The 17,014-nt window shown below is 39.6% G+C and overlaps 1 protein-coding gene across 2 annotated transcripts in view; it reads left to right on the top strand.

Annotated features, from left to right (window-relative positions):
• mpp2b (MAGUK p55 scaffold protein 2b) overlaps positions 1-17,014 on the top strand; it is a 302,536-nt gene that overhangs the window by 127,248 nt on the left and 158,274 nt on the right. Inside the window, exon 1 of one of the 2 annotated variants that reach the window (XM_059956556.1) lies at positions 2,906-3,241. The exons of the other annotated variant lie outside the window; for it this stretch is intronic. Coding sequence (XP_059812539.1) covers positions 3,154-3,241 — 88 coding nt within the window. The 5' untranslated portion in view covers positions 2,906-3,153. Of the gene's footprint in view, positions 1-2,905; positions 3,242-17,014 lie in introns of those variants that run through there. 2 annotated transcript variants of the gene reach the window in all.

The following is a 17,014-nucleotide window of genomic DNA, read 5'->3' as shown; positions in this document are numbered from 1 at the left end:
CCTTTACATGTCTATGACATAATGTGTCGAAAACTTGGCTGGAAATAATTGCCTGAGGCTTTGCAAAGACATTTTTATTTTTTTAAAAATCAAAGTTGACATGCAAAATCTAAATTAGAATCTAAACTGCAAAAATAAACTTGAACTTGCCTGTGGATTATCAATATTGTCCTTAGGAAGTTGGGGATAAAGTGGGGGGGGGGGGTTGTGATCCAGCAGAAACATTTTAACATTTTGCAAAAGCTGTTTTGAATAAGGAATTATGTTAATGAAGAATGCAAATAAGATCAGTAAAAACTAAAAACAGAGCTAATGTTTCAGGTTGATAAATTTTTGGTGATTGACTAGAAATACTCACTTTGTTTCATTTCATTTATTTATTTACTGAGATACAGTGCGGAACAGGCCCTTCGAGCTGCACTGCCCTTCAACCCTCAATTTAATCCTAGCCCAATCACAGGACAATTTACAATGACCTACCAACTGGTACATCTTTGGGCTGTGGGTGGAAACCAGAGACCCCAGAGGAAACCCATACCGTCACGGGGAGAACGTACACACTCCTTACAAGCAGCAGCGGGAATTGAACCTGGATTGCTGGTACTGTAAAGTGTTGTGCTGACCACTATTTACCAACACATCTTCCACATATGCTACCTGACTTGCGAGGTGTTTCCGGAGCTTTCTGAGTCTATTGTAGACTTTGAGCAATAGTTCGTATCATATTCTATCTCTGTAATGAAAGACGTCTCGAATGAGCTAATCCCATCTCTGATCAGTGCCATTTTCCACAAAATCAGTTGTTACACAATGGCAGGAAACTACAGGAGGCTAATAATGAACATCTGGTTGTGACTGGACTTTGATGCAATGGCAAGAATCTTAGTTGATGACCTGACTTTCCCCATTAACCTTCTGCTAGAGATAATGTGTGAAGATTTTGTTAGTTTGGTAATTGTTTAAGTAGTTTTTAAATAATACTTTGCCCCATTACATTTCTAATTTGTTAAAGTAACATTGTTATTTAATCTATGGATGGTTATCACAGAACTGGACAATTGAAGTTAATACTTCACCCATTTTGTAACAGTTGAAGTGAATGTAAAACACTTTTTCTCTGTATGTCTTCAAAATAATGAGACACTATGCAATCAGGGTTAGCACTGGACTGTGTACTGAACATTAGTGATCTCTCAGTAAACATCACAAGAACATTTTCTGGTCATTAACACATTTCTAGTAGTAAGAGTTTGCCTAGTGCAAACTGCTTGCTCCTTTCCAAACCTACAGCCATGACTGCAGTGCAACAGTGCTTCGCTGGCTGGAAAACATTTTGGACTGAACCTGAGATTGCAGAAGGTGCCATAAAAATGGTCCTTCCTAGTTAGCAAGTAAATCAGACAGACATATTCATGCCTGTATATATTGCTATTAAGGGGTTGTACTGGAGGAAACTAGTGGGCAGCGTGGTAGCGTAACAGTTAGCAATATGGTTTACAGTGCCAGCTGTAAGATCAGGGTTCAATTCCTGCCACTGTCTGTGAGGTGTTTGTATGTTCTCCCTGTGACCACATGGGTTTCCTCCCACAGTCCAAAGATGTATGGTTAGGGTTAGTAAATTGTGGGTAACCCTTGCGCAATCCCCACTAATTTGATTTGATGCAAACGATGCAGTTCACTGTGTGTTTTGATTTACGAGGGGTGATTGATAAGTTTGTGGCCTAAGGTAGAAGGAGTCAATTTTAGAAAACCTGGCACATTTATTTTTCAACATAGTCCCCTCCTACATTTATACACTTAGTCCAGCGGTCGTGGAGCATACGGATCTCGGACCTCCAGAAAGTGTCCACAGATGGGTGATTGATAAGTTCATGGCCCAAGGTAGAAGCAGATGAGTTGTACAGCTCTCGTTACATGCACATGCAGGCCAACTCTTTGAGTGATTATACAGAAAGTTTGAAGTTAATAACTCATCAGTTAATAACACATCAAGGGGTGATTGATAAGTTCATGGCCTAAGGTAGAAGGAGATGCGTTATTAACTTCAAACTTTCTGCATAATCACTCAAAGAGTTGAGGTCCAAGATCCGTATGCTCCACGACCGCTGGACTAAGTGTATAAATGTAGGAAGGGACTATGTTGAAAAATAAATGTGCCAGATTTTCTAAAATTGACTCCTCCTACCTTAGGCCACGAACTTATCAATTACCCCTCGTGCATGTGACAAGTAAAGCTAATCTTTAAATCCTTATCTTTATTTGACTCAACAACCATCTGCCAGAGGAACTCAGCGGGTCAAGCAGCATCTGTGGGGGAGAAGGAACTGTCAACGTTTTAAAATCAATGTCAACAATTCCTTTACCTCCACAGATGCTGCTCAGCTCACTAAATTCCTCTAGCAGATTGTTTGTTGCTCCAGATTCCAATGTCATTTGGTATCTCAAATGGAGGTTTTGTGCAGTTTCATGGAAGTGGGATGGTAGCTGGATGAAATAAAAGCTAGCCTTTTCAGGGCAAATCATTATGGTTGCCCAAGCCCTCCTGAGTGGCTAACTGTTGCCGGGTGTTCATGAATCAGTAATTATGCTGCCATGATGTGAGAAGCAGAGTAGGTTATCTTCCATTTGAAAACTGCATGGTAATATTATGGCCTGGGAAAAAATCATTGGCAGGGAAAATGGATAGGAATTAAAATGTCACCAATTGACATGGAGGTTTGGTGTTCTAAGAGCTATTTAAACTGTAAATGTATAATGGATATTTTCAGTGCTGGAGAGGTGGGCATCTGGTATAACTAACGTACAATAGCGGTTGAAGTAGCTGATATCAATTACATCAGCTGACAGTGACCCCTCCCATTGAGGATTCTGGCCAATTCGAATTGTGTATGTGTGTGTGCGTGTGTGGATAAAGCAGGGTTTGGAGTACTTCGCTGGACAGAAGCCACTGAGAGAGACTGTAGGCATATTAAACTGTTTGCTCAGTCAAACATAAAACCTGTCAGATTCTCTTCTCGTTGAAAAACTCTGTAACAGCCAGCTGGCATATAGCTTGCTTGACCTCCAGAAGTAGAAAGAGGGCCATGAGAGCCTGTTCCTTTACCACAGAGAGCAGAGGCAGAAGGATAATTCAGAGCTTAGGTAAAGCCCAGCATGGCTAATGGTCAGCCCCATACTCCCTCCTCACAAGTGGTTTCTTCAGCATCTTTTGAAGGGACGGAGTCAAGTCAAAGCAAAGGCGGTAAGATTTCTGTGAAAAATGAGCTACTTGGATCATAAATATCATCACAATACTTGCTGTAATGAGGATTTAGTTGTTGTTTTCAAGTACATTGTGTTAGCTAAGCTGGTATATTGTTAACAGTGCACAGCACTCGTATTTGTTGAACTGCATATTAGAAAGAATTATATTGTCATAAAAGCATTGTTCCAACTCTGTATGCTTTGCTAGATTCTCTTAAATTATTCTAGTTTATTTGTTTTCTTTGTACTTTGCCTTAGCTCCTTATGAAATTATAAAACATCACAGAACTGGAACAATGAGGACTACTTGAAAAATTGTTATTTCAAGCCAATTTTGACTCAGCTGCAGAAACTGATGCCAAGTGTCAAATCTGGGTGCAGAGTAAGAATGGCAGAAACTTGTCATGTCACTACCAGCCGGAGTACGGAGTGTGAGGTATTTTACCTTGCAGTGATGTTGTCACCTTGTGGAGCTTTAAACGAGTGAAACCTTTGCCGGGTTTACACAAACACCCCAAGTAAGCAGTAATAGTTTTGCATTTCATTTAGCTGCTCTGCTCTCTCAACATTAATTAAAGATGGGGTACTTCCCAGCACTTTCTGAGGAGCGTTGGCCCAAAATAAAACTTGGTGCTTCTTGACAATATATTCCCCCTCCCTCGTAAGGTGGTGCTTATGCATGGTGTACTTGTAACCTGGCAATAGAAATCAGTGCAGTCACAAACATACTCACTGCACTGGTGTCAAGTTTTAACCAGGTGCAAAGCTATTTTGAATAAACTGCCAAACAAAGAGTAAACAATAAAGTATGTCCACATTGAAATTTTTAAAAAAATTTTATGTTTAGATTTTTTGTTACTCAAAGACCGTGTTAAACGAACCCTGCCTAAAATGACTGTTCACAACAAAAAAAAGCCCTTAAAATGAAAATGTGTCCTGAAAATTGCATTTGAAAAATAAACAAGAGTTGGAATAGCTGAGCCGGAGTTAGATAACTTGCTCTAGCTTTCCATCAGTTTGTCCTAGGAGTGATCTTAACTTGTTTTATATTGCTAAACTTCTATTATCTAGTGAATAAATAATCAATAGTCTCAGAAAATCTTGAGGGCATGTCTTTGAAATCAGTTTTCAGTTTCCTCAGTCCGGCTGAGTAAGGGTCCAGACAGGCACACGTTCAGTTGATTCTGTGATGCTATACTTATATTGGACTTGGACTTTGGGAGTTAGCAGTACAAATTAAGTTAGGCAACAAATGAGCTGTAAAGGAAGGCAAATTTAATGTTCGCATTCATTTTGAGGGGACTAAAATATAAAAACAAGGATGCAATGCTGAGGCTTGTTAAGGCAACAGTCAGACCATATTTGGAGTATTGTGATCAATTTTGAAATTCATACCTAAGAAAGGATTTGCTGTTGTTGAAGAGGCTCTGGATGAGGCTCACAAGAATGATCCCAGGAACAAAAGTGTTAACGTATGAGAAGCATTTGATAGCTCTGGGCCTGTACTCACTCGAGTTTAGAAGAATGGTGGGCAGGGGGATATCATACAGGAGAGGATGTTTCCTATAGTGGGAGAATCTAGGACCAGAGGACGCAGCCTCAGAATAGAAGGCTGAATAGAACAGAGAAGGGATTTCTTTAGTCAGAGGGTGGTGAATCTGTGGAATTCAGTGCCACAATCAGCTGTGGAGGCCAAGTCATTGAGTATATTTGAAATGGAGGTTGATAGGTTCTTGATTAGTCAGGGTATCAAAGGTTATGGAGAGAAGGCAGGAGAATGAGGTTGAGAGAGAAAATAAATCAGCCTTGATTTAATAGAGGAGGAGACTCAACAGAATGGCCTAATTCTGCTCTTGTGTCATATGGTCTTATTGTGAAATAATGATAGGAATCAAGACTGGATTGTTAACAGGAGAGATGGAACCAAAAGCCATTATAGTGTAAATATATTAGGTTAATAAACTTAATTGCAAGAAAACTGATCAAATATTTGAAGGGGAAGTCTATATGGACAACCGTTTCATGCTAAAAACATGATATTCATGTGCCTGTGTGTCTGCAATTAAGAATACAGTATATCACTCCTATTTCTCTCTTCCCCTGCCTTTCTTACTCACCATCTGTATCCAGAGATACCGGCCACATGATAGACGCACTGCCACCTGGCTGGTCGGAGGACACACCACATGCCAATCAACATTTGGTCCTCCCAACTAATCAATGCACACCTAAATTATTGGTCACCTTAATTGTATTATCGTGCCCAGCCCCATGCTATAAAAGGTGAGGCATGTCCTGGTTCACCCTCTCTTATAGACCACCTCATTGGAGGTAAGTGCATTGATTTATGTTTGGGAAGGTCTATCGTTTGTCCTGGTAAGGGAGCCGCAACTATCCAAGGTCAAGGGGGATAGCTGTTGTAGTGCTTTTCCCTTGTTCTTTGTATGTGTAACTGTACCCTGTCCCCACACTGCTTCCTGTGTATTGTAGTTGCTTGTGTTGACCCAACTACCCCTTGTAAATAAATTCCTTATTATTAAAACTGTGTGTGTCCAGGCCTCTACTGTTGAGACTCAAAGAACCGGTTATTTTCCATCAAAACACCATCACCTTCCAACATCCCCCCCCCCCCCACCCAGTTCAGTCTCACTTTTTATCATTTATTTAATTGTCTATTGTGTAAGACTCAACACCAAAAGGTTGGCACAATGGCCCAACCAGTAAAACTGCTCCCTCACAGTCCATTGACCCAGGTTTAATCCTGATGTCAGATGGTGCCTTCTTGGAGTTTACCTATGACCACCTGGATTCCCCCGGAGGTGTCTGGTTTCCTCCAACGTTACAAGGCTGTGCAGATCGGTAAGTTAATTAGCCACTGTAAATTGCCCCTAGTGTGTAAGTAAGTGGTAGGATCTGGAGGGAGGAGATGGCATTGATAGTTGGTTTATTATTGTCACATGTACCAACGTGAAAAGCTTTGTCTTGCTTACAGATCATTTCATCACATCATTACATTGAGGTTGTAGAAGGGAAAAGAATTAACAGAGTATAGTGTTAAATTTTCAGAGGAAGTGCAACACAGGCAGACAATAAGGTGAATGGCCATAACAATTGTTAAGGTCAAAAGTCCATCTTACTGCACAAGAGATTCAGTAGTCTTATAACAGTGGGATAGAAGCTGTGCTTGAACTTAGTGGGATATGCTTTCAGACTTTTGTATCATCTGTACCGGCCAACAATTTTTTTCTTAAGTGTTGCTTCCTCAGAATTTCTTTTGTTTACCATAGACCACTTGAAGCTGAACAGAAATATAATTTCAGACTACTTGTATCGCATAGGAATTGGGAGAAACAAGAAATTAACTTTTATTGAATATATTGAGTTTAATTGCATAGCAGTGCTGCCGCTTTGCAATAGTTCAACAAAGCTAAAACCGTTTTGTTGATGATTTTTGCTTCTCGCTTAAGTATCCAACAATAATCAACCAGCATTGATGGATTCCAGATGCTCTGATACCGGTTCACCATGATGGCAATGTCCTGGTGAAGCCTTTCACCACGCTCCTCACTGATAGCGCCAGGATTTGCAGGGAAGATGACTAAATGGGAATGCTGAAATTTAATCTTTAGTGACATGTTGCACTTAATTGTTTTGTACACTTGAAGCATGTTGTCAACCAGCTGCACATAGTTTGGTGCTCTGTAGTTGCCAAGAAAATTTTCAACAATGTCCTTGAATACCTTCCATGTGATTTTCTCCAGTCCCACTAGAAATTCTTCGAATTGCCTGTCATTGGTGACCTGTTTGATTTGTGGACCAACAAAAACACTTTCCTTAATCTTGGCATCAGTTATTCTGACTTGAATTATGAATTGAAATAACCATATACTGTAGGTGATTTTTGAAAACGTGGTGCATGATGGGGAGATGTCATGTTGATTTTCAAAATCAGCAGCTCAAAGTCCATAAGGCACACCCAAAGTCTTCAGGAAGCAAAATCTTTTTTATCCAGTGTAGTGGTGAAGAAGAGAGAAGATCGGGGGTAGGAGGGATCTTTGATTATGTTGGTTGCTTTCCCAAGGTAGTGAGAAGAATACACTGGTGTTATTGCAGGATTATTGTGGATGATTGATAGTCAGTAAGGACTGAAAGGTCTGTTTCCCTACAGAATAACTATAAAAACAGTTCCACAGTATATCAAAATGGAAAATGTTGGAAGCACTCAGCAGGTCGAGCAGCATTCATGGGGAGGAAAACAGAAATAATGTTTTGGATCCTTCATCAGAACTAGAAATGTGAGAAGACAAATGAGTTTTATGTTGCAGAGAGGGGGAGGAGTGGTGAGAACATAATTCCTACCTTGACATTTCTTATCTTGAAGACCAGCAGCTGAAGATGGAAAGGAAAGCAAAACGGATAGGCACAGATATGGAAAGTGGTTTTTATTTTTATTTGAAGATGCAGCATAGTACCGGGCTCTTGCGGCCCAGCGAGCTGCAATTACACCCATATAACCAATTAATCTACTAACCTGCACATCCTTGGAATGTGGGAGCATTTGAAGAAAATCCACATAATCATGGGGAGAACTTTCAAACTCCTTACAGACCACGGTAAAACTAAACCTGTGACTCTGGCACTGTAGTAGCATTATGCCTACAGACACCCTACCCTAGGTTCATCTAAAATTGTTAAGTTCAACATTAAGTTCCATGACTGAGATATTCTCAGATGGAGAATGAGCTGCTGTTTTTCAAGCTGGCAGTAGGCATTGTTGGAGCAGCATGGGAGGTGGAAGGAAGAGAGATTGGAATGGGAGTGGACAGAGAATTAGTAATGGGATACTAAAGCTGTTGCTCAACTTGTACACCTAGTAAAATACACTAAATTGGAAGAAATTCCAGTGAATTGCAGCTTCACCAGGAAACAGTGCTTGATTGGGGGCATAGAAGAGATGAGATGAAAGGTCTGGTGTCACATTTCCTTCGGTTGTGAGGAGGGGAGTGGATACTGCAGATGAATAGGTGGACCAGATAGTTACAGAGAATTTGGTCCTTTCAGAGTGCTGAAAAGAGAAAAGGACTGGGAATGCTTTGCCTTGTGGTGGAATCCCATTAGGATTGGCAGACAGTTGCTGCTTGACCTGCTGTGTATTTTCCGCACTTTGTATTTCCATGCCAGATTTCCAGTACCTCAAGTACTTGGCTTGATACTTTCATCTATAGCATGAAAATCACTTAATAACAATCAAAGGAAAACTTCACAGAAAAGTGCCACATCAGTGTTAGAGATAGAAACTAGAGAAATAGTTATCCTTTAATGATGAATACACAGTACCTAGTACAGATTTCTATTTCCATGTAAATTAAACCTGAATTTCTGATTGAATATTTGGGGGAGAATTAGAATATATTAGTAAATTTGTTACGCTCCACTGAATCGAATCTCTGAGAACCTTAGAAATGATGGAGTATGTGTTAAATGAAGAAGCTGATATACTTCCTCTGTTTATGGCAACTGCAAATCATATGTTTCTTGCAATTGTCTTGGTAATTAAAAAGCATGTGAGTCATCAAAGCAATCACTGCTCACCTTTAACACAGTAAATGTTTACAGCTAGTGTATTTAATTCAGAAATGATGCTGATTAGTCGTTGGAAATTTATCAGAATTGATTGAAACCTTGGTCCAAGAGGTGGCATGTAGAGTTAACATCAATTGTATCTTTTTGATTTCTAAACATCACATTCTCCCCTCTTATTTTTGACTCTTAAATGCAATAAATCAGAAGAGCTCATTTATTTTCAATGCAAATGATCCATTTAATTGTAATGCAGCGTGCCAATATAATTGCACTGCATGGTTATGTAGCCGAGCTGTGATAATAGTGTTAACGTATTTAGTAGAACCAGTATTGTACAACCCACGCTATTCCAAACAGTTGATATAAATCACCTGAACACTTTAGCTAGCATGTGTCCAAATTTTCACCATCTTCCACAGGCAGCCATAGCTTCCATGAACAGACCAAGAGCCATAAAATTACTTCCAAGATGCATAAACTGACACAGACTTTCTGAATAAAATATTTAAATATTTCTCTATAATTTAGTTTTTAATTAAGTTGATATTTATTGACTCTGGAGATTTTATCAGAATAAGAACAGCAAATGGTTAACTCCCTTATGTATTCATTCAGCATGACATGCCAATGAATTAATGCATTGAACTGTAACATGGTAGAACTAGGAACTGTGCCCACACAGTTGCAATTCCAAGTGCAGTGCACGGTTTTCTATGGTGCCAGTAGTGATGTTTGTAGAAGCTTCGGAGGAATTTGTAGTTTTCAGGGAAACAATGCTCCCTTTAGCCTAGTGTTAGACAATTATTCAGTAAAAAATGTTCAAATACCTACAGATTTGGGGGACTGAGAATAATATTCTATCAAATATTTGATGCCAAAAAATTGTCTGCTACATGTCACTTCAGTCTTTGGACTAATCATTGTCTTTGTGCCTTTTTATTTAATAGTGGAAAGATGGTAGGGAGGCTATAATCAGCCAAGATTATTCTTGCTACAGTAGGCTGGATTGGTGGGCTGAATAAGTAATTAATATTCATGAATTTTAGAAGTATGGTGTACTTGCAGTGTTCCACCCCTTCCAATTCCATCACTCCCTCAACCCTTCACTATGAGAAAGCACCAGGAGATAATTAGTGATCACAGATGGAAATTTCAAGTTCCAGAGGTAAGTTTGAAAAATTAGACAACAAGTTGTGACAATCTGATTAGAAGTGTCTCAAACTTGGTACCACAGGCTAAAATGTAAAGTATTTCAACACTCACTGATGGGGCAAGGGCACAGGATGAAAGATGACTGTATCTCCAACGTTATACTACATGGAGAGGTGACCCAATGTCTACTGATGTCCTCCATATAAATGGGGGTTTAGTCTTGTGGGAAAGTAACGCTATTAAATAACGCTACCTCCTCCCCACCATTGAGCACATCTACATGAAACACTGTTGCTGGAAAGCAGCATCCATCATCAAGGACCCCACCTCCCAGGACATGCTCTCTTCTTGCTGCTGCCATCAGGAAGAAGATACCCGAAGCTCAGGACTTATACCACCAGGTTCAGGAACAGTTATTACCCCCAATCATCAGGCTCTTGAACTAAATGGGATAACTTAACTCAACTTCATTTGCCCAATCAGTGAACTGTTCTCTCAACCTATAGACTCACTTTCAAGAACTCTTCATCTTGTGTTCTCAATATTCCTTGTTTATTTACTTATTATTATTATTTCTTTAGTATTTGCACAGTTCGCTGTGGTCTTTTATTGATTCTATAGTGTTTCTTGAATTTGCTGAGTATGTCTGCAAGAAGACAAATGTCAGGGTTGTATATAGTAACATACATGTACTTTGATAATAAATTTACTCTGAACTTCCATGATTTGCACATTTGATTGAGCAAATTGCAAGTGTATTGAAAAGATATGCAAAATAGTGATAATTTTATGTAAGAGAAAGGTTTAGATCAGCAGTCTATATTCAAAGTATATTTTTCTTTGGTTAGGGCTTGTCCTAACTCTAATGTGTGGTGTATGAAATACATTAAACTGCCAAGGAAGAAGGCTTAACGACTTGCATGCTGTTATTTGTGTAAAATTCTTATTTCATGAAATGAACATGTCCACAACAACACTCCTCTGAGGCTAAAATGCAAAGCATTTCAAGAGCAAAGGAGGCTTCACTGGCCAGGGCATGGGTACAGGATGAAAGATGGCTGCATCTCTAAGTTTACACTAATTGGAGAGGTGACTCAAGCTAAGAGATCAGTACAGTGCCCAGGACACAATTTTTAGTGTTTTATACACGGTAAATGTATGCAAAAAAACAAACAGGAATTGACCACTCTGTCCCTGATTTCCTGGTGTCCATGTCCTTTTATTACTTTAATGTACAAAAATCCACCCACCCCTGTCCTTGAGTCCACTTGAATAGAGAATTCTGAAAATTCACCTCCCTCTAATAAGAAATTTCTTCTCAGCTCAGTGATCCCTTTTAAACTTCCTAAGACACATCTCTTTCCTTTGAACTCTGGAGACTGTGGGTCTTGTCTAAGATCAGCTTCCCATCACTGGAATCAATTTGCTGAACTTGTGGTCCACTCTTGTCTGTTGGAAATACAATATATCCTTCCTTCAGTAGGAAAACCGGGGCAGCATACAATATCACAGTTGTGCTTTCGCCTGTGCTCTTTCAATGAAAGTGAAATCTGATTTAAAAACAGAAAATGGTGCCGGTCAGGCAGTATCTGTGGAAAGCGAAACAAAATTAATGTATCAAGACAAACCCCATCTTCAAAACTGGGAAAGGGAAAAAGCAAGTAGTCTATATCAGAATGGGTTAAGTCATCCAATGTGATATTGCCCTAGTTTTTCTCTCAGTACACCTAACCACTTGTATTCTTTTGTCTGTGTTCTTCCTCTCTAACAATCCTCATTTTACAGATTTTTATGAATGAAACACTGGCTCACTCTCCCAGGGCAACTCTAACCTCCTCTCAGCCTACTAAAAATGTCTCCTTTCTCCTATCCATCTCTCCTCCACCCACCTTACATTTTTTTTTTCTCATTTCCCATTCTAATGACTTGAAACATTAACTTTGTTTTCTTTCTTCAGATGCTACTTGGCCTGTTGAGAGTTTCCAGAACCACACATAATTGCAGCAAGTTGTCTTTTTTAATATAATTGCAGTAACACATCATTACTTTGATGCTCAGTCAAAGCAAGGACAACATATCATTTATTTTCTTAATTGTTTGCATTAATTTTGAGTGACTCGTGTCTGAGGATACCCAGAGCTGTCTCAAAACCAGAAATTTTCAATCTCTTGCTATTTTAAAACACTCCACTTGTCTGTTATATCAACAAAGTGGATGACTTCACATTTTACAAATGGTTTCTAATAGATCCGATTATTATCAGATAATATATACAATATACAACCTCAAATACTTGTCTTCACAGACATCCATGAAAAACAGAAGAATCCCAAAAGAATAAACAACAGAAAAACACTAGAACCCCAAAGCTCCCCTCTGCCTCCCTCCCTCCCCCCCCCCCCCCCCCCCCGCACAAGCAGCAACACATCAGACCTCTCCCCTCCCACTGGCCCGTTTCAGCAAAAATTATCAGCTCCCACCACCCACCAAACAGCAAAGCACACAATGAGAGACCATGATCTGCAGTTGACAAAGCTGTAGTTTACCCAACAGTTCGATTATACCACAGGCGCTCTCCATCTCTCACTAAGAAGGCACAGAGATATCACCTATTTTCACAGTGAAAGGGGAGACGAGTCACTGTAATGATATTATAGTCTGCCACGTCACTTTTTCATACATCTGCCACAGCAAAATCATGATGTTCCATCTCTCGCAACGCCTCAGTCCACAACAATGGCCTTAAACTGGTCGACTGCAGGGCTGCACCATGGAGGTGCCATCTTCCAAGTCGTGCCTGGAGATTGTTGGAAAGCGATCGGCCGACAAGCTCCAGGAACGGAAACTCATCCGCTGTGGGGGAAAGAAAAGTTTAGGTGCTATTTGCAGATCAGGATCTTGATAGAACTCCAAAACACTTAAAGGGACATTAAAGAGAGGAATTAAGCTGTTTTTCACAGATCGGCTTGACGAGGCAGCCACTTGGCACCGTCTTAACTCCACATCCCATCCCTTTTACCATGCTTCCTTGTCTTGACTCTTTTCCCCCAATACCCCTTTGGATCCTCTTCCCAACTTACACTGTCCCCAACCTTGAATTGTCAGCCAAATTAAAAATATTGTAACTGGGCTATGAAAACTCGCAGCATTGGTTTTGATAAGTGGGAATCTATAGTTTATGACAGAGGTGAATTGAGTCATTGGATGCGGGTAGGGATGTGTTACAATTACAGTCAGTGCTTTCAAACTCCACTGTGCCATGAATAAGGCTGCAGATTCATACAGCACTCCAAAGCGTTAGTCAATGACACTTTTAGCTGTTATACTTATGGCAGACGCTGTCCCTTCACAATCAGCTTATTTAGTCATCAATGGAAATCAGTGCATTATAAGGCCTGACCACAGTTTGGAAGCTGCATATCATATAAGAGAGAAAGCTATCAGCCAGCAGTGCTCCATGTAACTGTCTGGCACAGTACAGAAAGAATGCTAATATTGTAGACAATTACAGTTAGATTTGCTATACAGTGGCTAAAGTTTACCAAAAAAGCCTGTCAATATTTTTTTTTTGTCTGGAAGCACATGCGTTAGGAGGATCTACTAGAGGATTCTAAGATAATGCAAGATTTTCAAAAGGTAAATAGTGAAAGAAAATGAAGATTGACAAATAGATAAACTCAAGATTATCATGAGGGGAGAGTTAAAATAATTAAATTTATGCAAGAGATTATCTGACCATCAAATGCTTTCATGTGTGCCAGTTTCTAAGTTTGATTTGGCGCTAGGAGCTTTGATCTTCCTGCCATATCACGGTGTGCAAGGTTGGTCTATGGGCTCCTTGCCTTAAAGGAAAATCCTTACAATAACCCCAGAGAATTTAATGTAATTTGAGAGAGAATTTGATATATAAAAGAAGAATGAAGGAATATAAGAACAAAATGTGGTTAAAGCAGTTCCTGTTAAGGACCCAATGAAGTGAAATTGGGCACAATGTACTGAGAGATAGTCTCTTGTGTTTCTTTGACGATATGACAAAGTTAGATTTTAGTTGTGATTCTGCAAGCTGTCTGAAGTCATTGGATAACATCTGTCAGATGTGATCCTTTTTTAACAATGCCGGTTTAGTTCCAACGGTGGAAAATGCAAATAGAGCTGCAACCATGAGATTTCACTAATGACTCCTTACACATTTTCAAGGTCAACCTGCAGTTGCAATTTATTATAACATAATGATAATCCCTTTTGTTTTCAAATACTGACGATTCTGGTTCTGTCTCTCTCCATTACTTTATTCTTGCTCTGACCTCCTGCATCATGTTTTTCTTCCCTGCAGAGCAGTTGGCAAATCATTTATCATTGCCCACATCCTCCTTTTAATTTGCAAAATATAGGGATAATGCTTCCTAACTGTACTTGCAAATAAAGATCCTATTATGGAAAGTGCTTTAATTCACAGTGATCACAATGACAATTGATCACCATTGCACAAATGGAATATGCAGTGAATACAGGGTTTAATTTCATTAAACCATCACTCAAATAACTTGCATATTGCTTTATGTAGTGCTTAGTTATGTAGTTTCTGTGTAACTCACATAGGAAATTCCAGCCCTTTATTATTCACCAGATACTTAGTTTTAATTCTATTGATATCTCTTAATCATCTTGATTTTTCTGTGTTTAAATTTTCACTTTCTTACCTTTGCAAATTAATTAGCTGCAGTAATTAATGTCTCAAGGCACAATTGCACATACAGTCCAAATTGGCTAAGGTGAAAAATACATGGTTTTAATTAAGCAATACTTGATCTACCTTGAACAACATCCCTTATTTTGCTGTTTTGTTGATTCATAAGTTGGCTCATTCACATTGATTAAATGGAAGTGCCAATGTATTGATGTCATGTTCTATTCCCATGGAGGGGTGTTGTGAGTAGTCTGGTTGTTAAAATGGAGTTGGTTGAACAGATCAAATACAAAGGCCAGGTTACATTAACAAGGAATAGAAAGGCCAGGGGAGGGACAGCCCTTGAAATGTGTATTAGGTAAGTCTGTATTGTGGTGACATAAAACTTTGCAACGAGCCTTATGCCATTCAAACATTGAAACAAAAATACTAGGAAAACGGTTCATGTCATATGAACCAATAGTGACTTGCATATCCAGTTAGGGCATTTTCTATTTTTTTGTTCCCCCCACTCATCACCCCTACTGGGGCATAGGCCACCAACAGCAGCTTGCCAAAGTCCTCTGTCCTGGGTGGTAGAAGGTTCGTCGGCCCTGTGGCTTCTACAGACCTGCGGCTTTCACCACACAACTTCATATGTCTTCGAGATGGAGCTTCTGATGGCATCTCTGTAGCTCTGGGTTTTACAGGATGGGGTTGATAGCCCCATGTTGAACTCTCCTCTTTCAGCACCCAGGCTTGGGATTGTCCATGGAGAAGATGGGTACATTTGTACTGGAATTAATTGTGAGGATCAAACAAACAATTTCAGTGCTTGTTCATCATGAGGAGGCTCAGGAAGAGAATATAGTAAATATTTTGGTCAGATAAGGTTAAAAAAGAGGCAACTTTGATTTTGTTTTGTTTTTGCCTGGTATCTATGTATAACTTCACAGGTAACACTGCAAAACATCAGAATCATCTACTGAGAATACTGAGATGAATTACAGCTTCTCGTCTTGAGTGAAATCAGTTAATTTGGTACAGACTAGAGGTTTAATGGAAACTTATACAATGTGGCTCATTTACAAAAAAAATCTGGAGAGAGAGGATGAGAGTGTGTGTGTGTGTGAGAGAGAGAATGAATTTTCAAATGAAGTTCCTCTTCTTTGTCAGTCAGCCCCTTTTGAGCCAACCATTTTAAAGAAAACTTGTATTTGATGTTGCTCTGGTAAGCTGTTTGAGTGCATAGACAGCTTGTATCCCAAGTGGTTGTTGATGTCTGAGATTGTCCTGAGCTGTCAAATTCATGACAAACCAAGAAGCTTTCATTTATATTGCACTTTTTTTTTACCTCAGAATGCATGGTCACACTATTCAACCAGTGATTTAGGTATGCATTCGAAGTTCAAAGTAAATTTATTGTCAAAGTACACATATGTTATCATATGCAACCCTGAGATCCATTTTCTGTGGACATTAACAGTAAATACAAGAAACACAGTAGAATAAATGAAAGACTGCCCCTGACAAATGTACAAAAAAACAAGAAACTATGCAAATACAAAAGAAAAAAAGAAGTATTAATAAGTAGATAAGCAATAAATAAGGAGAACATGAGCTGAAGATTCCTTGAAATTGTGGGAACTTCAGTGATGGGGCAAGTGAAGTTGAGTGAAGTTATCCCCTCTGGTTTAATATCCGGATGGTTAAGGGATAATAACTGTTCCTGAATTAGGTTGTGATGCACCCAGTCAATATACTCTTTCACCATACATCTACAGAAATTTATCAAAGTTTTAGATGATGTGCTGAATCTTCACAAGCTTCCCAGAAAGTAGAAGCATTGCCGTGCTTTCATCATGGCTGGACCCAGGACAGAACCTCTGAAATGATAACACCAAGGAATTTAAAGTTGCTGACTCTCTCCACCTCTGATCCCCCGATGAGGACTGGCTCATGGACCTCTGGTTTCCTCCTCCTGAAGTCAAAAACCAGCTCCTTGGTCTTGATGACACTGAGTGAGAGGTTGTTGTTGTGGCACTACTCAGCCAAACTTTCAGTCTCCCTCCTAAATGCTGATTCATCACCACCTTTGATTCAGTCAACGCCAATGGTGTCGTCAGCAAACTTGAATAGGGCATACAAAAAAGCTGGATGAACTCAGCAGGTTGGGCAGCATCCGTTGAAAGGAGCAGTCAATGTTTCAACCTGCTGAGTTCATCCAGGTTTTTCATACGTCTTGATTTGACCACAGCATCTGCAGTGCACTTTGTGTTGAATAGGGCATTGGAGCTGTGCTGAGCCTCACAGTCATAAGCATAAAGTGAGTAGAGCAGGGGGCTAAGCACACAGCCTTGTGGTGTACCT

This window comes from Hypanus sabinus, chromosome X1, assembly GCF_030144855.1.
Source record: "Hypanus sabinus isolate sHypSab1 chromosome X1, sHypSab1.hap1, whole genome shotgun sequence".
NCBI lineage: Eukaryota > Metazoa > Chordata > Chondrichthyes > Myliobatiformes > Dasyatidae > Hypanus > Hypanus sabinus.
The sequence above is the reverse complement of the archived record's forward strand: the minus strand, read 5'-3'. Positions and strand labels throughout refer to the sequence as shown.